The sequence below is a fragment of the Phoca vitulina genome, unplaced genomic scaffold (assembly GCF_004348235.1).
Source record: "Phoca vitulina isolate PV1807 unplaced genomic scaffold, GSC_HSeal_1.0 scaffold22, whole genome shotgun sequence".
Taxonomy (NCBI): Eukaryota; Metazoa; Chordata; class Mammalia; order Carnivora; family Phocidae; genus Phoca; species Phoca vitulina.
In genome coordinates this window covers 29655233-29680949 of record NW_022589725.1, presented here as the reverse complement: position 1 = coordinate 29680949, position 25717 = coordinate 29655233, and the positions used below count along the sequence as shown (strand labels likewise).

Genomic DNA, 25717 nt, shown 5'->3' with positions numbered 1-25717 from the left:
TGTTGGTTATAACTTTATGACACTGGAATAAAGGAGTCTGGTCAAGGCGCCTGGCATTCCTGTGGAAGCTTCTTGAGTTCCAGAGAAAGAAGCTGAGGAAAGCAGATTTCGAGCGCCGGGAAGTGGGGAGGGGGCACAGGCCCAAGCTTCGGTATCTGCCCCACCCGTTGGGACGCCCTCTGGCCTTATCTTCCATCGGGCCACATTGAGAGGGACTGGAAGGCAAACAAATCCCATCTTGATTGAAGAAGAGGAAACAATGGAGTCTTTGTGTGGAGCCTACAGGGAAGGATTGACTGGGGGGGGATGCAGATTGGGAGAAGTTTGGATTGGGGCAGATGGCAGAAAAAGAAGAAAGTAAACTCCACCCCTAGGGAGTTCAAGGCTGTCTGGTGGGATCACCTCCTTCGCTCATCAGGCTGTCACTGCTCTATTTCATTTTGACTTACTTTTTAGCTAAAGAAATAATATGAACAGGGGAAAAAGTGAAAGAAAAAAAAAGTAAGCCTTCCTCCCCCTGCCAAACCCTAAAATTCCACGCCTGAAAGCAAACATTTAATATTTCCGCCCCCCACAAGTTGTTAATACACATTGCTTTTCTCATGTCATATATATCTCGGACATCGTTTCATATCTGCATGGGCAGACATACCTCTTTTTAATAGTTGTCAGAGCATTTTTTAATATGAGATTATGACAATTACAAATTTCGTGGCACCATGATTTCCCCTTGTCCCAACTGATGAACTTATTTCCATTCTCAGAGTTTTCTTTCCCTCCCTTCCCCTTCCTCCCTCCTTCCCTCCCTCTCCCTCCCTCCCTCCCTTCCTTTCTTCCTTCCTTCTTTCCTTCCTTCCTTCCTTCCTTCTTTCCTTCCTTTTTTAAATGTCAGACTACCATGAATATTCTTACACATCCTTTGTCTACCTGTGTGAATCTTTCTGTAGATAATTTCCCTAAAGGGGGCCAAAGGGTAGACACATGGCGATCTTTGGTGGGCATGGCCACATTGCCTCCCAGGGAGGCTGCCCTAAATACCCACTCCCACAAGGAGGCCTGTAAAAAGCTTCTTGCTGAAGTTCATGTTTGTATCAAGTTCAGTAGTGCAGCTCGTGGCTACGGCAAGGAGAGCAAGCAGAAAGCACCAGTAGCGAAGAATTTTCTTTGGAGATGTGTGATATGAAGATTGATTTTGGTAATAGGAATAGAAAATTTGAAGAGAAGAAATCCTTTTGCATAACCCAATGCAGTATTTTTTGGATGAGGTCACAGAGGCCATAAAGCACAACATTCAAAAGGGTTGCCGGCGAAGGAGGTCTCTCCACCAGACACCTATTGACCACATTGAAAACAATTATCCCCTTTTTTTTCCCCACTGTGAAATAAACAATACATCCCAAAGTGCATGCAAATACAAAAAGTGCATATCTAGAGCCAATGGAAAGACAAATACTCCATATGTGCCCACCAGCCAGTTGAGGAATAGAGCATATTCGTGTTCTGTTAAGCTGGATTGTAAACTCTTCGGAGCTGTATCCACTGAGTACGGAATACGTGCTGGGCCCTTTGCAGGTGGTGTCTCCATTAATCCCCAGAGCAGCCTAATAAGGGGGTATGAGTGTTATCCCCATTTTACGGGTGAGGAAACTGAGGTTTGGAGGGGTTCAGCCGTCTATCATGGGCTCACGTGATGAGAAGCAGATGTGTGATGTGTGGGTTTTTAGAGGCCTCGGACTCTTGCTGTGTGGTGTCAGTAGGTTAATGATGTCTGGTAGGGTGTAGTGTTTTCCAGTTCCAGTATCCCCCTCCGGACATGGACAAGGTTGGCCTTGGCTCCAGAGCGCTAAGGTGGGTGAGTCCCCAAAGTTGGGGAGGCCCTGGCATCAGTCTCTTTTGCCCAGGGGTCCTCTCTGGCCACCTTCATCTCCCACCCACCCCTGAGTTCATGGCGGGATGGGGATTCCAGGAGGCAGGGGTTTGTTCCCAAGCCCAGAAAGGGTCACCCGGGGGGCTGCTGCATGACAGTGTCTGCTTGCACCAGTGAGTGATGGATGAATGTGCTATTGCCAGAGAAGGGACGTGAAGCGCGTGTGCAGAAGTCAGAATTGCCCGAACTGGAGTTTTCGGTGTCTGCTGTCTTCCATCCATCTTGGTGTCTGCGAGTCTCCTGTCCTCCAAGCTAGGCTCACATCCCACCCTCCCTGGGCAAAGCCCACCCGCCGTGGTCATTCCCATTCTTTCTATATAGTCTGGATGATGGAGGGCTCTGGAATCTCTAGTCTTTGCTTGTCCGGGCCTTGTTGGGTGCTCTGTCCATGGAAGGTGCTCGGCTGACCTGTTGGATGCAGAAGGAAATGCGCTCCTGGCATGCTCACCTCTGCTGGGGGGCCAGGGATCTGGCAAAGCCCTGGTCAGCAGCCACTTCAGATCACCTTTTTGGGTCACTGATGGGCAGGGCTTCCTAGAGCAGGACTGGAAGCTTCCTTTCTTGGGGGGCCTAGGAGCTCGCTGGGGGTAAGTGCACTCTTCTCCCCACATGTTCAATTTGGATGTAAAACAGTAGCGGGTTACTTCCAATAACTATTGAAAGGAGTAACTGGTCTCTGGGTGAATTTCTCTTTTTTAAAAAAAAGATTTTATTTATTTATTTGAGAGAGAGAGTGCCACAAGCAGGGTGGGGAGAGGCAGAGGCAGAGGGAGAGGGAGAAACAGACTCCCCTCTGAGAAGGGAGCCCGATGCGGGGCTCGATCCCACCACCCTGGGATCATGACCCGAGCCGAAGGCAGACATTCAATGAGTGAGCCACCCACGCACCCCTCTGGGTGAATTTCTATTGTGATGAGCTGTGGGTTTGAAATCAGGTTTGTTGCTTGCTCTGGCAGAGGGTGGGGGAGCCAGCTGCTGTTGCGGCCCAGAAAGCCTGAAGAGATACAGAGCCCTCTAGGGCTCGAGCATGAAACCCAAAGCAGCCCTGTTCCTTAAATTTGTTTCTTAAATCTCTTTCTCCGGGCCAGTAGGGGTTCATTCATTCATCCCTTCATTTAAAAATTATTTACTGAGCACCTATTATGTGCTCAATGCCGAGAATTGTAAAGGAGTTTCTTAACTTCTGGCAGTTTTCTAGGATGTGTGGAATATAAGATCGACCTGCATTCTGCTTGAGTGTTACAGGATACGCTTCACGTGTGTGCTTCTGGACGTGGGCTGCATGAGAAATGGAAGCGATTTGGTTTGTTCAGGTGGTTGGATGGGGGTGGGGGGAATATTTTTTTCCATTTCAAGTTCCCGTATCATCTGCGCACTTCGTGAACAGGAGGGGCTCTCTCGGCCCCCCTCCATGAGCCACCATTAAGGAAGTGGGGACATTTAACCTGGAAGAGAAAATACTGGGGCCAGAGCTGCTTTCAGACCCCCAAAGTGCCGTCCTCATGCCTCATTTGGTAGAATTTGTCTGTGAAGCCGTCTGGTCCTGGACTTTTGTTTGTTGGGAGTTTTTTGATTACTGATTCAATCTCCTTGCTGGTAATGGGTCTATTCAAATGTTCATTTTGGTCACACCTCATTTGGCGAGGCCTTAGACCGGTGACTCCCAAAGAGGTCCTGGGACAAGCAGCCTCCGTATCACCTGGGAACACGCTAGAAACGCAGGAGTCTCAGCCCTGTCCCAGAAAGGGAAACACCAGGGCTGGGGCGTGGAATCTGTGTTTTGATGAGCCCCCTGGGTTTGAGGACCACAACTCCACATTTTATTCAGTCGGGGCAGGTGTGGGGTGGGAGGGGCTAGGACTGCATTTCCTACAAGCTCCCAGGGGACGCAATTTGACTGTTGGCCCGAGGAGCACGCGTGAGGACCTGGTTGTACAAGGCAGTCAGTCTGTCTCTGGCTTGTGAAAGATGGCATTTGGGTATAGCCGTCCAACAAAACACCATGGTGCTGTGAAAAGGAATGAAACCGAGCTGTAGGCACCAACATAGAGAAATCCTCCAGATTATTTTGAAGCTAAAAAAGTAGATTTTGAAAATATCTTTGGATAAGTTTGCTTCCATTAAAGCCAGGATAGTAAAATCATCATAAATTCCATTTTTGTGTAAAAAAAAAATATTTAAACATTTTAAAATGTGAGTTTTAATTCAGCTACTTTTCAGTTGTTCAGTATATTTTTTTCAACAGCTAGCACATTATGGGGAAAAGAATAACCGTTTAAAAAATACATGAAAACATCTACATAGAGTGCTCGTCTTTCCTTTTGCCTCAAGCTCCAGGATGGCACTGTTGGGTCTTGTCCTTGTTTAAGATTTTGATAACTGGGTCCTGTGGATTTTTTTTAATGTGCTTCGATTTTTGAAATATTATCTCACTTGACTGATGAGTTTTTGGCATGCCCTTAAATTTTGCATCTCAGGCTTTGGGGATTCCCGTAGGGGATGGCTCAGCTGGCCTCTGGGCTCTAAGATGGTCTGACTGTGGGGGCCGCCCCCTATCTGTTCCCCGTACCCCAGCACAATACTCGCCCTTTCGAGCCTACGTTAGGTCTGACTTACATCAGTCCATGTGACTTTCTGCCCTCACAGTCAGGATGAGTGCTCTTAGTGGAAATAGGGAGGTCTGTGCTTTCATGAGGCTGAGCTCCCTGGTGGAGATGGCACATGGGAACTCTCCATCTAGAAGACAAGCCCCACTGGTATTAGCCCATTGCTAAGGCCAGCATGAGATCTAGTTTGGAAACGCTTTCATAACCGTAGCAGATGCCACCCATGTCCCGCCCACACCCCTGGCTCCTGCCATTTCTGGGCACACCCATCCACGTTGCAGCTGCCCACACCTGCAACTCTGCCTGAGAGTGTTCTTGCTGGCACAAGACAGGGAAGGAGAATCGGCATCCCCCAGGGACAGCCCCTGACAGGCTGCTGGAGTGGGGCGGGGGTGGGGGGAAGACCCTAGCCGTGAGGGGCAGGATGGCTCAGAGGTAAGTGTTCTACCTTGTCCGGTGGAAGTGGACTCTGGTCGCCCACAGCAGTGACCGCCTTGCTGTCCCCACCTTGTAGGGCTCCTTCCTCTCGCTGCCCCACCTCTTCACTCACCGACAGGCGCTGCTGGGATCTTTGTCACGGGGTCTGTTCCCAGGAAAACCACAACTAAAATAAAAACAAGGTTTACTCTGCCCACTATAAAATCAAAACAGTAAGGCATACAAGTGGGAAAGCCAAAACTCTTCCTCCCAAAGCCAGGTGGTGTTTCTTTGCTAAGTTTGCTTCGAACCCTTGTAGACATACTTTGTCTCCTGCCTTAATCATTTTTCTCATGTTGAATACCTGGTCAGGCTGATTTTTTTTCTCTCCCTATTTTTTCTACCCCTCAGCTCCTGGCAACTGTTTATCCACTCTGTTCCTATGGGTTTGACTTTTCCACACATAAGTGGTACCCCGCAGCATTTGTCTTTCTCCGTCTGGTTTATTTCACATAATGCCCTCACCGTTCATCCATGATGTTGCAAATAGCAGGGTTTCCTTCTTTCTCATGGCTGAATAATATTCCATTGTATAAATATACCACATCTTTTTTATCCATTCATTCGTTGGTGGACACTTAGGTTATTTGCATGTTTTTGGCTGTTGTGAATAATGCTGCAGTGAACACGGGTGTGCCGATGTGCCTTTCAGATCCTCTTTTCATTTCCTTTGAATATATATCCTAGATGTGGGATTTCTGGATCACGTGATAGTGCTATTTTTGATTTTTGGGAAGCCTCCATACTGGTTTCCATAACGGCTGTGTCAGTTTACATTTCCACCAACAGTGCACGAGGGTTCCCTTTTCTCCACATCCTCAAGGACCCTTGCTATCTCTTGTCTTTGATGGTAATCATTCTAACAGGTGGGAGGTGATTCATATTCTCCTGACCATCAACGGTGTGGAGCACCGTCATGTACCTGTTGGCTCTTTGCATGCCTCCTTTGGAAAAAGGTCTATTCAGTTCCTCTGCCCAGTTTTGAACCAGGCGGTTTGGTTTTTTGCTATTGGGTTGTGCATCATGGTTTTTGTTTTCGTTTTTGTGCATCATGTTTTTAAATGGCTTCGTGGTTCGGAGGCTCTGGCTTGGCTGTGACCCACTGGTGATGTGTCTGCCCATCGACCTTACAGGCATTCGCCCCTATAAATGTGACATCTGCAACAAAGCCTTCACCCAGCGCTGCTCCTTGGAGTCCCACCTGAAGAAGATCCACGGGGTGCAGCAGCAGTACGCCTACAAGCAACGCCGGGACAAGCTCTACGTCTGCGAGGATTGTGGCTACACGGGTCCCACCCAGGAGGACCTGTACCTGCACGTGAACAGTGCCCACCCGGGCAGCGCCTTTCTCAAAAAGACATCCAAAAAACTAGCGGCTCTTTTGCAAACCAAGCTGATGTCCACGCGCCAGGGGAATGCCAACCTGAGTGAGGAGGAGGAGAAGTGAGGGGGGCGGAGGCAGCCTGAGCCGCCGCGTTTACGGGGATTTGGGGTTTTGAAGGTCCCCCGCCCCACTTGGGTTCAGTTCATCCCTCTGCCCTTCTGGGGCCTGAGCAAGGGGATCTGTTCTAAGGGTTGTTGATGATAATAGTGGTGTCTGGCGCCCCCCACCCCTCCGTAACCCACATCCTGTTGAACAGTCGAAATTAACAAAAGTTTGTGGATGGTCATGATCGCCACGAGGTGTTTTTTTTTTTTTTTTTTCTTTCTTTCTTTCTTTCTTCCTTTCTTTATTTCTTTTAGGATTTTCACATGTGGAGGCAGAGGTGTTCTTAGAGAGACTCATTTTATGGTGCCTTGAAATAAACCACTTGCCATGCTACTCAAGCAAGGAAAATGAATTTTATTATTCCGAAAGAGTTTACAGGAATTATTTTAATAAATGAAATGTTCTTGTGGAAATTTCCTCATAAAAACAAAACAGAGCATTGAGTTCTAGCTCCCTGTTTAGGGCCTAATGTGTGACATTCGACTTCAGGTTCTTTGGGGTGGGTAATTTTGTATTGGTGGGTGGGTTCGAGGAAGCAGATCTTGAGCACTGGGTAGGAGGGCAGCTGAACAGGTGCCCCAAGGCGGATGGGCAGAGATGCCTGGGGTGGACGGGGAAGGTCACTCATGGATGCTTTCATCACTTTTTGTGTCCCTGGGGTCACTGTGGAGATGCTTCTGGCTTTCTGGGGCAGGGACTTGCTGGCTGCAGGCACTTGCCCCTCCCTTGAGTCTGGCCCTGGCGGAGAAGCTGCGAACTTGGGCCCGGGAGGAATGCTGGCTGGCCTGGTGCACGCTGTGCCCTTGTGGGAGGGACAGCAGTCTCCTCCGGGGCATGTGACTGCTGAGCTTTGTGACCTTTGGCCACCCGCATCTCCTCACCTGGGAGGCCTGCCCCAGAGGCCCAGGCGGTTCACAATAAAGCAGACCTGAGACGGAGATCGGGCGAAGGAGAGGCAGGAGCCTCTGGGGATGAGAGGGGTGGCCAGGTGGTTTCCAGGGTCCTTCGGTGACTGGAGGGGTAGCAGGAAGGGCCCGAACGCTCGGAACCATGGTGGCTGAGAGAGAGATTTTCCCTAGTCTGGGGAGCTGCCTGAACAGACGAGAGTGCTGACCTACTCTACCCTGCGGTCCTTCGGCTGCCTTCCCCCGGTGCCCAGGGCCCCAGCCTCATTTCCACCCTGGAAGAGGAAGAAAATCTTGCGTCAGGACCAAGCCGCTTCTTGGTCTGGGGAACATTTGGGTGATGGTGCCATTTTCGTACTTCCTCCCTCCTCCCGCCTCTTCCTCTCCTTTCCTCTCCCTCCTCCCTCCACCTCTCTCCCTGCTTCTCTCCCCCCACCCCCCACCTTCCAATGTCCTCCTTTCCCACACTGTGGGCCAGGCATTATGCCAAGATCTGGACAATTTCAGTGGCATGGCAAGTGAACATTTCTCTTGCAAGTCCACTCCTCTTTCTTTTCTTTCTTTTTAAGATTTTATTTATTTATTTGACAGAGAGAGAGAGATAGCGAGAGCAGGAACACAAGCGGGGGGGAGTGAGAGAGGGAGAAGCAGGCTTCCTGCCGAGCAGGGAGCCCAATGCGGGGCTTGATCCCGGGACCCTGAGCCGAAGGCAGATGCTTAACGACTGAGCCACCCAGGCGCCCCACCACTCCTCTTTCTTAATGGAGGAAATAAACCTTCTGTGGAGCCCCTATGATGTGGGGGCACCCAGCTTGGCACCCCTGGCTGCACAGCGTTCTCTGGAACAATCCTCAGAGCACTCCCAAGGGGGTCAGCATCCTGGTGCCCAGGCGCAGATGAGGCAGCCGCAGGGGCCATCGACTGGTGGCGGGAGGAAAGGGCCAGGAATCCTAACTCTGGTCAAAATCCCCCTTTCCCCCTCCCCACCCTTAAGAAAGGAAAGAACATCCTCCCACCTCCCCCACCCCTGGTTCAATTAGGACTATGCAAGAGGCAGGCATGAGACGAGGGCAGGCTTTGGGAGATCCTCACGCCTTTGGTTTCTCTGAATGGCAACACTCCGTACCCCAGAGCCATCCTGAAGGGTCACCGTGGTCCTAGGGGCTCTGCCTCGCGTGAAGGTCCAGGAGCTTGGTCTACGTGGCCACGTATAAACATCCGCGGTGGCTGGGAATGCACTTGGGACCCGGAGCAGCAGAGTGGGATGTTGTGAAGGCCACATGGTGCAGCCTCCTGGGACAGCCAGTGCCAAGGCCTCGGCCCTGGCTGCAGGGGGCCAATTGCTGACATCCTATCGTCTCCTAGCACTTGATACAGGGGAGAGTGTCTAGAAAGCATGATTTGCTCTCCACAGTGATCTGGGTAATTTTGACAACAAAAATGAGTATTCCTCTAAGGGACGATCTAAATGACTAGCTGGGGCAGCTGGCCTGTGGTCTGGTTTGCACAGGGAATTGTGAACTAGCTGACATGATGTTCTCTTTAGGGATGGATTTTTAGTTATTGATTAAAAAATTTTTTTTTCTTTTTTAAAGTAAGCTCTATGCCCAACATGGGCTTCACCTCATGACCCTGAGATCAAGAGCCCTATGCGCCACTGATTGAGCCAGCCAGGTGGCCCTGGCACAGATTTTTATTAAACAGAACTCTTTTGGTTGCAAGTGACAGAAACTCAGTTTAAAATGACTTTATCAGGGGTGCCTGGGTGTCTCAGTTGGTTAAGTGTCTGCCTTTGGCTCAGGTCATGATCCCAGGGTCCTGGGATCGAACCCCACGTTAGGCTCCCTGCTCAGTGGGGAGTCTGCTTGTTCCTCTCCCTCTGCCCCTCCCTCTGCCCGCTTGGCCTCTCTCTCTTGGTCTCACTTTCTCTTTCAAGTAAATAAATAAATAAATTTGTTTTTTAAAGATTTTATTTATTTGACAGAGAGAGACACAGTGAGAGAGGGAACACAAGCAGGGGGAGTGAGAGAGGGAGAAGCAGGCTTCCCGCCGAGCAGGGAGCCCGATGCGGGGCTTGATCCCAGGACTCCGGGATCATGACCTGAGCCGAAGGCAGACACTTAACGACTGAGCCACCCATGCGCCCCTAAATAAAATATTTTTTAAAAAATAACAAATAAATTAATTAAATTAAATGACTTTCCCAGGAGTGCCTGGCTGGCTCAGTTGGTGGAGCATGCAACTCTTGATCTCAGGGTTGTGAGTTCGAGGCCCACATCGGGTGTAGAGATTACTTAAAAATAAAATCTTTTGGGGCGTCTGGGTGGCTCAGTCGTTAGGCATCTGCCTTCGGCTCAGGTCATGATCCCAGGGTCCTGGGATCGAGCCCCGCATTGGGCTCCCTGCTCAGCAGGGGAGTCTGCTTGCCCCTCTCCCTCTGCCCCCGCTCCTGTGCTCTCTCTCTCTCACTTACTCTCTCAAATCAATAAATAAAATCTTTTAAAAAAAAAAAAAAGTGGGGCACCTGGGTGGCTCAGTCGTTAAGCATCTGCCTTCGGCTCAGGTCATGATCCCGGGGTCCTGGGATCAAGCCCCGCATCGGGCTCCCTGCTCAGCAGAAAGCCTGCTTCTCCCTCTCCCTCTGCCTACTTGTGCTCTCTCTCTATCTCTCTGTCACATTAATAAAAAAATCTTAAAAAAAAAATAAAAGAAAAGAATAAAGTAAAATGACTTTAACAGAAAAGAGAATGTATTGGCTGACAAATCTAGGGTTGTTCCGGCTCCAGGGATGGCTGGATCTAGGTGCTTAAATCATGTCATCACTCATCTTTCTGTCTTGTATCTGGTTTTCCTGAAGGTGACTTCTATCTCAGGCAGGTTCAAGTGGGGATCTCATGGCCAACCATTGCTCTGGACTCCTGTCCCATAGTACAGCAGCTCAGCAGAAGAAGGGTTTATCTTTCAGCCAAAGATCTTGGGCTGATGCTTCTTGTCTCTAAGTGGCTCGATTTGGCTCTTGGTTTCACCCTGAGACTGTCACTGTGCTGTGGGAGATAGGGGGCGTCGTTGTCCCGGGCCTGAGCCATGCTCCTGCCTCTCCTGAAGTCAGGGTGGTATGAGCGGGCCAGCTACACCACTGGCTTGGGAGTAGGAAAGTGGTTCCCCAGCAGAAAAGCGGGTGCCGTGACCAGAGAGGAAATGGATGTTTGGCAGGTCTCCTAGCTAGGACAGGGCATAGCTGTTGTAACAAAGATTCCCTACAAATTCTGGGGCTTAAAGAAGAGAGAAGATTATTTCTCACCTAGCAGTTCGGGGTTGGTGGTGGCTCTCCTCATGCCAGCAGTCAGAGACCTGGACTTTTTTTTTAAAGATTTATTTATTGGGGCACCTGGACAGCTTCGTTGGTTAAGCATCTGCCTTCGGCTCAGGTCATGATCCCAGAGTCCTGGGATCGAGTCCCATATCGGGCTCCCTGCTCAGCAGTGAGTCTGTTTCTCCCTCTCCCTCTGCCCCTCCCTGCTTGTATTTGCACTCTCTCTCAAATAAATAAATAAAATCTTTAAAAATAAGATTTATTTATTTACTTATTTTAGAGAAAGAATGAGAGCAAGCGGTGGGGGGTGGGGCAGAGGGAGAAGGAGAGAATCTCAAATGGGCTCCACATTGAGTGCAGAGCCCAATGTGGGGCTTGATCCCATGACCCTGAAATCACAACCCAAGCCGAAATTAAGAGTCAGAGGCTCAACCGACTGAGCCACTCAGGCCCCCCAGAGACCTGGACTTCTTTCCTTTGTCGCTCTGCCATGCCCTAGGACACTTCTAACATATGCATGGTTGAAATGGGTCTCAGTGGGTTTTGGCTGGTGGGAGAATTGCCTTGCTTTGGGTTTCTCTGCAGGTTCTGAGGCTAGGGGTCAAGTTCAAGTCAACTGCTTAGGAGGCGATCCCAGGAAGCATCTGTAGTGGGAGTGGGGAAGTGTGATAGGAGAGAGCAGACAGCCAATAAAGGGAATATAATGAAGGAAGTTACTACTGTGGCAACCGGAGCTTGATCCTAGTGGGGATTTCCGGGAAACGGTATAGACGTGCCTCAGTGTTACCCTACTTGAGAGCATAGGAAACCATTTGTCCACTAACTCCCCATCCCTGGAGATTTAGTTGAGGGTGCTGGCATTGGGGGCGTTCATTTCTGGGCTCTTCCAGCTTGCTCTGGCCAAGCATGCTTCCCTGTGCCAGCAAAAGGTCTTAGGCAGAGTTAACGGGGGTTGGCTGTAAGCAGGCGTCAGCACGGAGCCGATGCTGAGAGCTCAGCCGGGAGGTGCGGGGTGTGGTACAGGTCTGGTACAGGTGCGGAGGGGTCACACGCACTCTCTGAAGCTGCTGGCCCGGACACAGCACATAGCCCTTCCACTCCCATTCCAGGGTGAGGATTTTGCCATATTACCAGAGGGGCAGGAAAATGCAGCCTCCTCGGCCATAACACTCTTGTATGCCAGGACCAGGGAATGGATTGTGGTGGACGTCTCGAGGTCTCTGCTACAGCAGGCAAAGCCCCCTGACATTTGCCCTAGCCTTTGGCCTCCTCCCAACCCTGTTTGCCTGTCCTGCTCTCAGCCAATTGTCAGGAAATCCAGCTAAAGTGTCTGGGATCATGATTTCGGGGGAACTAGTTCTCAGGCTGGGGGCCTCGGGACCTTAGGTCCATGGGTGGTGGGCATAGAAATGCATGCACGAGTTATTGTCAATATTTTCTAGCCCTCTTTGGAAACCATGTACGAACTTGTACAAAGTCCGGCCAGCAGTATCTTCGCTTTTGGTTGGTATGAGGTCCGCACAGTGTGGAAACTCACGCATGTGCTGGTCAGAAGTGCCTACTGGTGGTGCATTTTGGAGAAAGGGATCTGTTATCAGTTCAGGTGGTTTATTTGGTTGATGTCTTAAGTTGAGTTTCTAGAAGCAGAGCCTGAGACAGGGATTCTGGGCTAAGTGATTTCTTTCTTTCTTTTTTTTTTTTTTTAAGATTTTATTTATTTATTTGACAGAGAGAGACACAGCAAGAGAGAGAAGGCACAAGCAGGGGGAGTGGGAGGGGGAGAAGCAGGCTTTCCGCTGAGCAGGGAGCCCGATGCGGGGCTCGATCCCAGGACCCTGGGATCATGACCTGAGCCGAAGGCAGATGCTTAACGACTGAGCCACCTAGGTGCCCCGCTAAGTGATTTCTTGAGAGAGGCTCTCAGGAGAAACCAGTAAGGAGGAGACGGAAACAAGTTACAACAGGAAGAAACCAGGCAAAGATGTGGGCTCAGCTGGAGTCTAGCCTCAGGTTGATCTCAGGGGGACTCTGGAGGGTGAATGGCACTATAGACGCTGGCCCTCTTTGAGGCCGGGGAACTAGTCATTGGCTTTGGGTTATCCCTGGTGGGGAGGGGAAAAGGACATGGCCACTGGGCTGTTTAGGTGCCAGTGTTCTAAGCAGCTGGGGGCTTAATCACAGGAATGGACTATTAGGGGTGGAAAAGCTTGAGGTCTGTAAGCTCTGGCTGTTTCTCCATGGATTATTTACTTTTTGATAAGGGACCTCTTTTGGAGCTAAAGGAGTGAATCGCTCACTGCAAATTATGTCGTGTTTTGGGGAGAAATAAAAAAAAATTAAAATGCATGCTGAGAACAGTCTTCCCTCCAAATCTGTTCCTCATCTGCCAAGCTTCTCTACCATCATAGTCAACCACTGTTAGCTTCTTGTGTAACTTTCTTTTTTTTTTTAAGTTTTTATTTATTTATTTAAGTAATCTCTACACCCAACATGGGGCTTGAACTCATGATCCCCAGATCAAGAGTCTCATGCTCTTCCCACTGAGCCACCCAGGCGCCCCTTGTGTAACTTTCTTGAGTCTCTTTACTCATATATAAGCAAACAGGAATAGAATTATTGTTCTCCAGGTTTTTTTAAATTAGCAGATAGCATCATGCATACTGTTTGGAACCTTGCATTTTCCTTTTTATAATGCATCTGTTAGCTCTTTCTATAATCGGACAACAAAGTTCTCATTCTTCTTTACAGCTCTCTAGTATTGTGTGATATGCATGTACCATAATGTAGGTTATCCATCTTCTACTGATGGACGTTTATGCTGTTTCCCGTGTTTGTCTACTCTGAAGAATGCTAGGTGAGTGATTTCATATATACGTTATTTCACATACGTGCAAACCGATCTGTGGGATAAATTCCCAGAAATGTCATTGTTCAGGCTAAGGGTATAGCCAACCGTAACATCGATGGATACGGCCAGTTCACCGTCCCACCAGCCACACAGGGGAGAAGCCCTCTCCTCGCCACCCTGCCAACATCATTCGCTGCGGCTTGGGATTTGGGCCAATCTGATAGGCGAGAAATGGTTTCTCAGTGTAGTTTTACTTTACATTTCTCTCATTATGTGTGAGAGAAAGATGTGGAGCATTTTTTCAGGCGATTAAGGGCCCTTTCTGCGAATTGCCTTGAATGGCCATGTTTCCACTGAGTTGTTGGCCTCTTTTCCTGCCCAACTTCTAGGAGTTTGTTTGTTTGTTTAAATATATCAGGAAGTTTAGCTCTGTGATGGAAGCGGCTGGCTTTCCTCCCAGATTGTCATTTATCTTTCGATTTTGCTCATGCTGCTTTTCCTCGGCCAAACAGAAGTTTTGTGATTTTTATGCAGTTTGAATCGATCCGTCTTTTTCTTTTATGGCTGCGAGAGATTGAGTCGTCGTTAGAAAGGCCTTCCCACTCCAGGGTTATATCGGAATCCTGTCGTGCCTTTTTCTAGGATTTTAATGGTTTTGTTTTATCACGTATAAATCTTTGATCCGTTTGGACTGTTTCCTGGCGTATAGTGGGAGGTATAGATCCAACTTTATCATTTTCCAGATGGCTGACAAGAGATATTTTTTTAACAGGGAGCTTGTCCAAAACACACCAGAGAACGCTTTCTTCAGGAAAAGGTCGCGTGCCTCAGCAGAAGGTGTTGCAATTATAGTACGGAGCAGTTGTCTTTAATTAGCAAAGACTCGTTTGTTCAACAAGTATTTACCAAGTGCCCACTGCGTGCCAAGTACTTTTCTAGATACTGAGACTCGGGAAAAATAGACACAAGTACCTGCCCTCCAGGAGTCCCCATTCTCTTTCGGGGAGACACAAGAAATAAGCAAGTAAATGTATATGGTGTTAGCTGATAGAAAAATCAAGTTTATTTTTCAGTTACTATGGCTGTGTAACCAACAGTGCCAAAACTTAGGAGTTCTGTGGGTCGGGGCTTTGAACAGGGCACAGAACAGGGCGAGGGGCTGGCTTTTCTCTGCTCTCTGATGTCCAGGGCCTGAGCTGGAAGGCTTGAAGCCCGGGGCCTGCGAACCCCCTGAAGGCTTATTCACTCAAGCAGCTGGTGGTTAATGGTGGCTGTTGGCTGGGGCCTTGGTTCCTCGCCTTCTGGTCTCTCTGGGTGGGCTAGTTTGGGCTTCCTCTGGAGTGGTGGGTTCCCAGGGAGAAGGTCCTGAGAGACAGAGTCAGGAGGAGGCTGTGTCTCCTCGGAAGAGCCCACCTCCGGAGCCCTGCAGTGTCCCTTTGTCACATTTTGTCTGTTAGAAGTGAGTTCCTAAGGCGGGTCCACATCAAAGAAGGGGGGGATAAGACTCCCTTTTGATGCGAGGAGTGGTTCTAGAAGAGCTTGTGGGACCGTATGGATTGCTATGGCCATTGTTAGAAAATGCAGTCTGTCGCATCACGCAAGGAGGGCTGGGGTGGGGCTGCATAGGTGATGTTGGTGGAGATTGTTGGCGTTTTCTGTAGGGAGCAGGGACCTGTGACCGGAAGAAGCGAGGGAGCATGCGCTGTGGTTACCTGGCGGGGCGTTCCAGGCAGAGGGAACAGCAAAGGCAAAGCTCTGGTAAAGACCGAGGCTTTGCCTCTGAATGAATTGGGAAACCATTGAGAATTTTGAGCAGAGGAGTAACGTGATCTCACTTAGGTTTTAATGGGCTTGCTGTGGCTGCTGTGAGAACAGATTTGGAGGTGGGAGGCACGGGTGGAAGTGGGAAGACCAGTTAGGAAGCCACTGCAAAAACCAAGGCAAGACAGGGTGAATGCTTGGGCCAGGGCGATAGTGCAGGAGGTGTGGAGAATGGCCGGAGGCTAGCTATGTACTTAAAAGTAGAGCCAACTGGGTTTGCTGATGAATTGGATGTGGGTTCATGGCCAGACCACACATCCTGGTTTGTCTGGGACAGCTCTAGTTTATGTAACGAATGACATGGCCCTCTAGTTATGAGAAGAAAGTGAGGAGTCAGGGACGTCTTTAAAGTTTTTGGCCTGAGCATCTGGAAGCATTATGGCGCCATTTTCTGAGATGGAGTGTCTGCACATCACTGGTCAGGGAGGAATCAGAGACGTCAAAGGGTCTCATGAGCAGGAGGACAAGGTGAGTAGGTGGTGGGGCGTCTGGGGTGGAGGTGGAATGTGAGTGTTTCTTGACCAGAGAATGATGAATAAAGATGAATCCAGGAGGCTGGCCACCGTCCTCCGTGGCCGTGAGAAGAGCCCTGGGCAGGCCAGTACAGAAGTTGGGGCGTGAAGAAGAACTCCCACATGGAGAATAAGAAGGAGTTGCCTAGGAAAGGGGGGCATGTGGTGAGAGGTGGTGCAGGTGCTTTGAGTGAAAATCTTCCTCAGATAGGGGTAGCTCCTTATCTTAAACAGAGCACAGTGAGCACAGTCTGACCTTTTGGAAGGGACTTAGTCGTCATTCTACATGTGGCCTGTCATCAGACCACTTGTGGACATGGCTTCCGTGGCCCATGGGCCCCCATTGGGACTGCTCAGCTCTGCACCTTCTGGGTGCATTTGGAGTTTTCTGCCTCCCCTCGCTGGCAGGTGTCGCTTTCCTTCTTGTCCTAGCAGAGGCCCTCCCTCTTTAATCCAGATCCTTCCAGGCCACAATTGCTCGATAACCGGCTTATTGAGCTCACTAGAATCGTAAAACAAGGGGCTGTCCTGTGACCTTTAGTCGCTATTGAGGCTGCTTTGAAGGCTTTTTTCCTTTCTTCTTCATTTCCCCTGGATAATTGCTGACTGGAAGGTAACTTCTAGATAAGCGCAGTCCAACTATAAAAGTTAGTTGGTTGCCAAATTAATTCAGTTGTTCAGTATTTACCAGGCACACGGTCCCCACAGGAGCCATGCGCTAGACCCACCCGATTATTCCTACAGCAAATACTAGCGGCGGGCCTGCAGATGGAACGGACAAAACCCCAGCGTGTTTCGAGTGTCCGTGCTAGAGGGAAAAGGTGGACAGTAGCTAAGAGAAATGAGTCAATGTCACGTATGTAGTTGGTGCTGAGTGGTGTGGAGGAATCATCGGGCAGAGAAGGCGCAGGGAGAGAGCGAGGGGAGGGGACCGCAGTTAAATAGCGTGATCCTGGGGGGAGGCCTTGACCCCCCGTCAGGACCCCAGCAGTGTTGGGATCAGGTGACCACCGTGGACGATGGCACATGGCATGCTTCCCATCACACTAACGGCTAGCTCCCAAGTCCCTTGGTAGGGCCTGCGCCGCTGAGGTGGTGTGGCCTCTAGCTGCCTATGGGCCCCATGGTTCACTGCCCGGCTCATGCCACGGTGGACTCTACTCTCCTCACACACCCCAAGCATGCTCCCGGCTCAGGGCCTTTGCGTGCCCGCCGGTCGCTGCAGGTCTCACGCGTCCACTCTGTTCTGGTGTCTGCTGCCGTGTCCCACGGGCAGCGAGCCCTGCCTCCCAGTGCCCACCGCCCGGTGCAGTCCCCGGCACACACACACTGAATCTATGTCAGCCCTGGGACCCACTTTAACCCACAGAATGTGTCAGAAGGGAGGCCGTGCCTACTCTGGGCCTGAGCCTTGAGATGGCCTGGCCGCTGCTTTTGAATCTGGGGAGCCCTGGGTCGCCGTGGGAGAAGTCTGGCTACCCTGCTGGCAAGGCCAGGTGGAAGGGCTATCTGGACAGGCCACCCCGGCGGGGAAAGGCCCGGAGACTGCCTGCAGACAGGGCCCCGGTTATGCTGATGTCCCAGCGGGGCCCAGCCTTCTCCCGTCCCTCACTCACCAGACGTGTGAGTGACTCGTCTTGGACGTTCGGGCTCTGGGAGGCCTCAGAAGACTACAGCCTCAGCGAAAATCCGTGGGGAACAGAGGAACCACCCAGCTGGGCCCGGTCAGTCCACGGAATCTTGGGAGGTAAGACAAAGATTATTGTTTGAAGCTCTTCGTTTGGAGGTGGTTTGTCCTGCAAGCAGTAGATGCCCGGAACATTCCCTGACCGCCCAGCACAAGCCGTGGTCTCTGTCCCTGCCCTGCCCCTGCTTTTCCTTCACCCCACTTCCCATTTGCTGACACTGATGTGTGCGTTTGTTCACTGCCGTCCCCCCCCCCCCCCCCGCCCACTCTGATCTCTGCAAGGTGGGGAATCCTCGTTCTGCTCACTGCTGTATTCCTGGAGCTCGGGACAGCGCCTGGCTAGTCACAGGCGCTCCGTGAATGAATAACTCGTGAATGAATGAATAACAATGAATGGACGTGTTGAATGAGTATAATAAGTATCCACTCTTCTGCGATCAGAATGGCCTTGGTTTCAGAAGGGCCCTTTTCCTCTGAGGAAGAACAGCCCATCCCCAGTGTGTTGGGCCACAGGCTGGTCCGTGAGGTACATCCTGCCACTGACCTGGGGCATGAAATGGACACATTTTTGTTGAGCACTTTCTACAGGGAACACTGATTGGAAGACTCACATGAACATTTAAAAATAAGCAGCAACTTTAAACAAATCCAGTTCTGTGTTTGGGGAACCCCCCCCCCCAGCCGTGGCCCCGAAGAGGGGGCAAGAAGCAGGAGCTCATGCAAAGCCAGGCTTAGGAAGGGGCAAAGAGCACCCAGGTGCCAGGTGGAGGAACAGAGGGGAGGGCCCTGCCCCGCACCCCCCCACTCCATACCAACCTCCCAGGAGCGGCCTCTGGGCTCTGGGAGTCCTGCCTGCCGGGCGAAGGGGCAGATTTGTGTGGTCCCTGCGGTCCGTACAGTTGCTATTTTGGTTCTCTCCTCTGTTCCATCGGCCTGACATTTTCTCAACTGATTCCAAGCCCAGTGCACCATTTTAGCTGACGTGGGTGAGCATTTCGTGGGGACAGCAGATGGAGGGGATGACAAATAGCAGGATGGTGGGGACAGCTGAGAAGTGCTTTTTCCTGTGCCAGAGCTGTTGGCTGTGCACGTGCCCCAGCGTAGTCTAGACGCTGCGGAAGCAGCAGCATGTGCTCAGGGACAGTGGGCAAGCTGGCTTCCCTTTCTTTCTTTGCTGCTAAGCATCCTCCTCTACATCCAATCAGCCGGCTCGCCAACTGCCCCAGAAGCAGACCCCGAGACGGTAGTTCATTGGACCCCAGGGAGTGTGACAGGGTGGCGCGGAAGTGAGCCAGGGGAGGGGAGAAGGACTACACAGGGTGTGGTGTGGTGGCAAGTGGGTGACCGCTGTGGGCGGCTGGGCACGGCGCGTCCCAGAGCTGTCCCACCCGAGGTGTGAGGAAGCCGGGCCGTTCATCCACCGACTCCTGTTTCTCCTGTTGCCTAAGGGGGGCCCCCAGAGGACCTCAGTTCGTGGAACTTAGACCTGCCCTGCAGCTAGACCAAACCTTCAGGCAGTTCTCAGTTTCCTAGCAGAGGCCCTCCGTCTTAGTTTGGGCTGCTAGAACAGTGCACCATGGACCGGGGAGCTTGTAAGCAGTGGAGATTTCTGTCTCACAGTTCTGGGGGCCGGGCGGGGGGCAAGATCAGGGTGCTACCATGGTTGGCTTCTAGTGAGCACCCACTTCTGGGTTGCAGACTGCTGTCAATTCCTCATCTTCTGGTGGAAAGAGGGCAAGCTAGCTCTCTGGCTTTTTCTGGGAAGGGCACTACTAATTCTACCCACGGGGCTCCACCCTCAAAGGCCCCACTTCCCAGTCCCATCACATTGGGATTAAGGCTTCTGTGTATGAATTTGGTGGGGGGGGGGGACACACAAACATCCAGCCCGTCATTTACAGTGAGCGCTGAGGTGGTACGGGCAGGGCCAGGTGGCATTTGCTCACCAAGCAGTGCTGTCTGTCGCCTGCCCCAGGCAGGTGCGGTGCATATGAAGCCAGACCCTTGCTCATAGTCTAGTGGGCGAGATGGATATAAAGTGGACCTGGTGAACACGGGCGCAAAGGCTGTGGGGGCACCGGGAACCTTTGCAGAGCAGGGGACATGAGTGGGGTCCTGAGAACCAGATAGGAGTTCGGGGTTACATATGTGTACCACTGCACTCATATGGTGGCTGCCTCTGGGGTGGTGGACACCCGGAATTCCTAACCCGAGAACTGTCCGCGGGCCTTCAACACAGAAGGCTACACTGGAAGCGGGCCGAGGCCTCTCAGTCAGTGCCACATCCTAGCAGGGAGAGCTGGCTGATGGCCCTGGGGACAAATCAGAGGGTCCCGGAGTTGGAAGGTGGTTGGGGAGGCCCCTGGCACTCTCTCCCCACCCCGGCTCTACGACTGGCTGGCTCCTTGATTTTTTTTTTTTTTAAAGATTTTTATTTATTTATTTGACACAGAGAGTGAGAGAGATAGCAAGGGAGAGAACAGAAGCAGGGGGAGAGGGAGAGGGAGAAGCAGGCTTCCCGCAGAGCCGGGAGCCCGATGCGGGGCTCCATCCCAGGACCCTGGGATCATGACCTGAGCCCAAGGCAGACGCTTAACGACTGAGCCACCCAGGCGCCCTGGATCCTAGATTTTAAGACCACATGGGAGGGGAGTGTGCCAACACTAGGTCATCTGCCCCGGTGGCTGATAGGCAACCTCTCCCCTCCTCTACGGCCCAGCAGCCCATCTCCTTGTGCCCCCTTCTTCATGCCTAGCCCTAGGGAATATGCTTATAATCTGTTCTATTTAGATAGTACTTTATAGATGGAGAAGCACTGTGACATACAGGCTCATGGTGGGTCCTTACAGCAACTCTATGAGGCAGGTATGATGTTCCTAACTACAGTTGAGGAAACCAAGGTCCCCCAAATGTCAATCAGTTGGGCCAAGGCTATATGGCTAGGAAGTGGCAGGTCTATGAGGCACACCTGGGTCTTTGACCCAGGTCCCGTTTGTCTCCCTCCTCTTATTACCCTTCGGAGGCCCATTGGGTCTTCATGAGGGTGGGAAGCAATTCTCTCCTCGTCTCTGGCCTGCACATTCCTAAATGACTGCAGACCATTTCTGTACTGCACATTATATGTGCTGCTCTGGAGATAACAGTGGAAGAGTCTTCTATCCTGCTGGTTATATGGAGAAGAAAGCCTCTGCAGGTTTTCTTTGGCAACTTTTTCTTGAATACCCTTTTTTTTTTTTTTAAGAGAGGGAAGGGGGGCAGAGGGAGAGGGAGAGAGAGAATCCCAAGCAGACTCCACTAAGCCCAGAGCCTGAAGAGGGGCTTGATCCCACAACCCTGAGATCATGACCTGAGCTGAAATCAAAGAGTCGGCCACTTAACCCACTGAGCTACCCAGGTGCCCCTTGAATACCCTCTTTTAACAAAGAGATAGCAGGTCTCAGATTTGGCCTTTGGAAAGCAAGAGAACTGAGTTAGGATTAATAGCACTGCTTTGTTTTTATTGTATTTATTTTATAGTTGCCTTCTATTTATGGCAAGCCGTGGCCTGTTTTTATTGTGGTAGTGAGATAAAGTTTGCTTTTGAAATAAAATTCTTTTTTTTTAAGATTTTATTTATTTATTCGAGCGAGAGAGAATGAGCAGGGGGCGGGGCGGGGAGAGAGAGAAGCAGGCCCCCGCTGAGCTGAGAGCCTTTTCGGGACTCGATCCCAAGACCCTTAGATCATGACCTAAGCCGAAGGCAGATGCTTAACCGGTTCACTGCACCACCCAGGCGTCCCTAAAATTCTTTAAATAAAAAGAGTGAACCTGTTTGAAGAAAAATATTGTGTAAATATGAGTCTAAGTGGTCCTCAAAGATGGCAAAAATCCTGGTGGTGGCGGGGAGGGACTGAAGTTTAGGAAATGCTAGTACCCGATAGAGATTAAACTTGATCATTGTTCATCATCACAATAAAACAGCTACTATTGGGTATCTGTTCTATGCCAGGGACTTTAAATCTGCTATTTCTAATCCCTATAAAAATTCTATGAAGTTGTTGTTGTCTTGCCCATTTACAGACGAGAAAACCGAAGCTCAAAGACGTTGGGTAACTTGCCTGAGTCACGCCGTCAGCATGGTACATTGTAAAAATGCCCCCAGGTCTTCCCTTCCCTGGATCCACCCCCACCCTCCCTTGCAAGGTGACTTTTTGGCTTCTCTCATCAAGAGGTGATAAGTGTAATTAACAGTTCCCCTGCCCCCCCCCCGAAATCTTGGTCACATGACTTGCTTTGGGCATTGGGGCATCAGCGAACATGCCCCGGACAGGCTTGAAAAGCACAGTGCACTGGGACTTGTTCTTTTGAGGCCTGGGAGCCCTTCCACCGCTGCCTTCTGAGCGAGCCAGGCTAGCCTGCTGGAGGACAGCAGACGCAGGGCCAGGCAGCTCCATGGCCCCAGCTGGTGCTGAGCTAACCATGGGCCATCCTAGATCGTCCTGCCCCAGCTGAGTCCCCACACCAGAGCCTGTCCTCGGACTCATGAGAAATAAGTTTGGGAAGCCACTAATGACGGGGTGATCCGTAACACAGCAGAGCTAGCTGATGGCACTGACAATGGGGGAAGAGCTAGGATTTCACCTGGTTTGTTCTCTCACTCTCGTCTTTCCCATTCCAGCAAGTACCACTCATCTGCCCAAACCCCAAACCAAGGAGTCACCTTTATACCTCTCCCTCAACCTCACTCATCCAAACGGCCAGGCAAGCCTCCCAAAGTACATCTCAGATCTGGCTCTTGCCCAGCATCTCCTGCCACCTCTCTTGCCCACGTCACCATCAGCTCTCATCCAGGCCAGGAGTCAGCCAACTTCTTCTCTACAGGTCCGGATAGCAAATATTTTAGGCTTTGCGGGTCATACAGCCTTTGCTGGACATATTTAACTCTGTAGCCATAGACAATATGTTAAACAAGTGGGTGTCGCTGTGTTCCAAGAACACTTTATTTTTAGACACTGAAATTAGAATTTTTATAATTTTCTTGTGTCACTAAATCGTCTTTTCATTTTTTTTCAACTGTTTCAAAATGTGAAAACAATTGTTAGCTCACAGACGGTACAGAAACAGGCAGCAGGCTGGATTCAGCGTCTGCCTGATTCTGAGGCTCGTGCCATCTACGCTACACCATCTCCTTCCCTGTTAGCGTTGGTTTAAGACTTGAGGGCGGATTGGGGTTTAGGCCCGAGCACTTGGAAAACAAAGATCTGGCCGAACGAGGAAGGGAAGTTATTTTAGGCAAAGGCATCCACACGAATAACAGCTTAGAAATGGGCAGGAGCCTGGAGCTGAGGGATGGTCTAGAGCCGCCTGACTGGGTGTTTCTAACCACAGCTGACCTTTGCTTGTTGTTGAGACTGTTTTCTTTCTTTAACTTTTAATATCCCATTATTTTAGTAACGGGACTTAATTCAATGCATGTTGTGTAAGCTTTTCAGCAACACTGCTTTATTTATACCTTTATCTTTCATGGAACATTTTTGTACAGATCTTTAAAAATGTACTTATGTGGGGCGCCTGGGTGGCTCAGTCGGTTAAGCCGGCTCAGGTCATGGTCCCAGGGTCCTGGGATCAAGCCCCACATCTAGCTCCCTGCTCAGCGGGAAGCCTGCTTCTCCCTCTGCCTGCTGCCCCTCCCCCACTCGTGCTCACTCCATCTCTCTAATAAATAAAATCTCAAAAAAAATGTACCTATGTCTTTGATGATTAATATCTAACATTGTCAGACACTTTTAAATCTTTGCAGACGATGATTTGAAAAGTCTTCACAACAGACAGTCCAAGTCCCGGATTTGGAAGGACGGCAATTGGGACCCTGCTCAGCCCTCTGTGGCGGTTTGAGGGAATGAAGCTGATGCAGGCACTTGACCACCTCTCCACTGGGGAGTTGGGATCGCTCAAGGAAAGCCTGCTCTGCTGGGAGCCACAGTCTCCTGCCAGTTTGTAAATAGCCTCGTTCCTAATTTATCTCACTCCTCTTTTCTGAGCCAGTGACCCAGATTCGTTGGGCTGGGAGGCTGCACGCACAGGGTGGTGCAGACGGATCTCCATGTTGCCGTGCCGGAAAAAATGAGGAGAAAATCACGAGCTGCTTAAAAATGGGGGGAGAATAATAGAAGAACCCTCACACAGTGGAATTAAAGCAACCAGACCCGTGGTAGTGACTCGAATGCCCAAAGTACCCCAAGCTACGTGTAGGTCCACCCAGATTTGGCTTGTGCCGTGTAAGTGCAGTCTACTTTTCCCACCACTAGATGGCAATCCCGTTTTAAAACAAATTTTATTCAAGCAATAATGCTGCTAAAGATAAAAAGTAACTGTTTTCACCCCATGATGTTGGCAAAAAAAAAAAAAAAGTCTTAAAACTCTTGTGTTAGTGAATATGTGGGAAAGCAGCAAATTTCAGAAAGCACTGGTGGAAGCGTAAGTGGATAGCACTATCTTGGAGGAATTTGAGAGTCACGTTCACGCTGCGCATACCATGTGACCCAGCCCCGACACGTCTGGATTTGATCATTTGAGAAGGATGATGACGGCTCAGATTATTTTGTCCCGACTCTGTGCCAGAACCTGCCCTAAGTGCTTACCTCATCCAGTCCTCCCAACTCCATGCAGGCAGGTACGAGTATTTCCCTCCCAATTTGCAAAGGAGGAATCCAGGCACACAAAGGTCAGAGCTAGTAAGTGGCAGAGCTCCAGTACTCACCCTGCTTCTAGTACACTGCACGTGCCCCCTGTACACCAGGAACACACGCACGCACACACACACAGAGGAGGGTGTTCACTGCAGCAGTGCGTTAGCCTAACCGCGTCAGTGAGACAAGAAAGCCTGAGGGAATACTGCAGAACGTTAAAGCCATGCAACTAGATCTAGAAGTGGTCAACCCGGCAGAAACTAATGTTGAGATAAAGCAAGCAAATATCAAAAAGACAGGAAGCAAAACTGCATATTATTCATGGAGCCCAGCGTGGAGAGTAAAACTGTAAAAGGATACACCGCAAAGATACATACCAAATTTATGATGGTGTGTCAGGGGTGAGGGAAATAGGACTCCGGAAACAAAAGACAAGGGCTTTTAAGATTATCTGTAATGTGCTATTATTTTCTCTTCCTTTCTACCTACCTGTCTCTTTTTTTTTTTTTTTTTAAAGATTTTATTTATTTATTTGAGAGAGAGAGAATGAGAGACAGAGAGCACGAGCGGGAAGAGGGTCAGAGGGAGAAGCAGACCCCCCGCTGAGCAGGGAGCCCGATGCGGGACTCGATCCCGGGACTCCAGGATCATGACTTGAGCTGAAGGCAGTCGCTTAACCAACTGAGCCACCCAGGCGCCCCTACCTACCTGTCTCTTGAGCCAAGAGGCAAAAGCTCAAATCCTACTCTAATCCAGAATATCATTTTATGATTGGATCCTCTCAAATAACTCCATTCCTCAAACCTGACAACTGTTACTGTCAAGCAACCATACAAACCTTTTGCTCCATCAGGGGCATCTCCCCAGAGAGCTTTTCTCAAGCTCCCTTCTATAGTGTAAATCACCTGAGGTTCCACACCTTAGACTTCCTGCAGCAGCACAAGCCTGTAGGCCTCTGAGGTTGGAAAGAAGGGAGGGAGGATGGGGACAGGGAGCCTTCTGCCTTGTACTTAGCTACTGATTTAAGACAGTGGTTCTCTTTAGGGCCCCAGCTTCAAACTGAAGTGTTTCAAGTAAAGTTCCAACTATTCCCTTGCTTCACTTTTGGGAGACGGGAGGGGAAGGCAGGTTATAATCAAATGTTTAATTGCTCAGGTGGAAAGACACAGTGATTCAAACAAATTACCCCTCTCTAACTCCATTTAAAGCCGGTAGGCAAATTGGTTACCTAGAAACACAATGATTTACAACTAACCATCTTCCTTTATTTACCAGTCAGCACATATGAAACCACAGGTCATATGGTGACAGGTCTTCCTAGAACTATAATAGGTGTATAGAGGTTAATGCTCTCCGATTAAAAGGGGATAATGGCTCTGAGCAAGAGGTCAGGTCTGGGGGGTTAGGATGGGAAGGGGGAAAGCATAACTTTTTTGTATAAAATTGAAAATTGGTTTTTAGTGC

At 50.2% G+C, this 25717-nt stretch overlaps 1 protein-coding gene across 3 annotated transcripts in view; it reads left to right on the top strand.

The window, feature by feature from the left end:
• The window catches only part of SNX5 (sorting nexin 5), a 94160-nt gene that overhangs the window by 22034 nt on the left and 46409 nt on the right, over positions 1-25717 (top strand). For 2 of the 3 annotated variants that reach the window (XM_032419318.1, XM_032419319.1), the window contains one exon: positions 6144-6871. The exons of the other annotated variant lie outside the window; for it this stretch is intronic. In XM_032419318.1, coding sequence (XP_032275209.1) covers positions 6144-6457 — 314 coding nt within the window. In that variant the 3' untranslated portion in view covers positions 6458-6871. Of the gene's footprint in view, positions 1-6143; positions 6872-25717 lie in introns of those variants that run through there. 3 annotated transcript variants of the gene reach the window in all.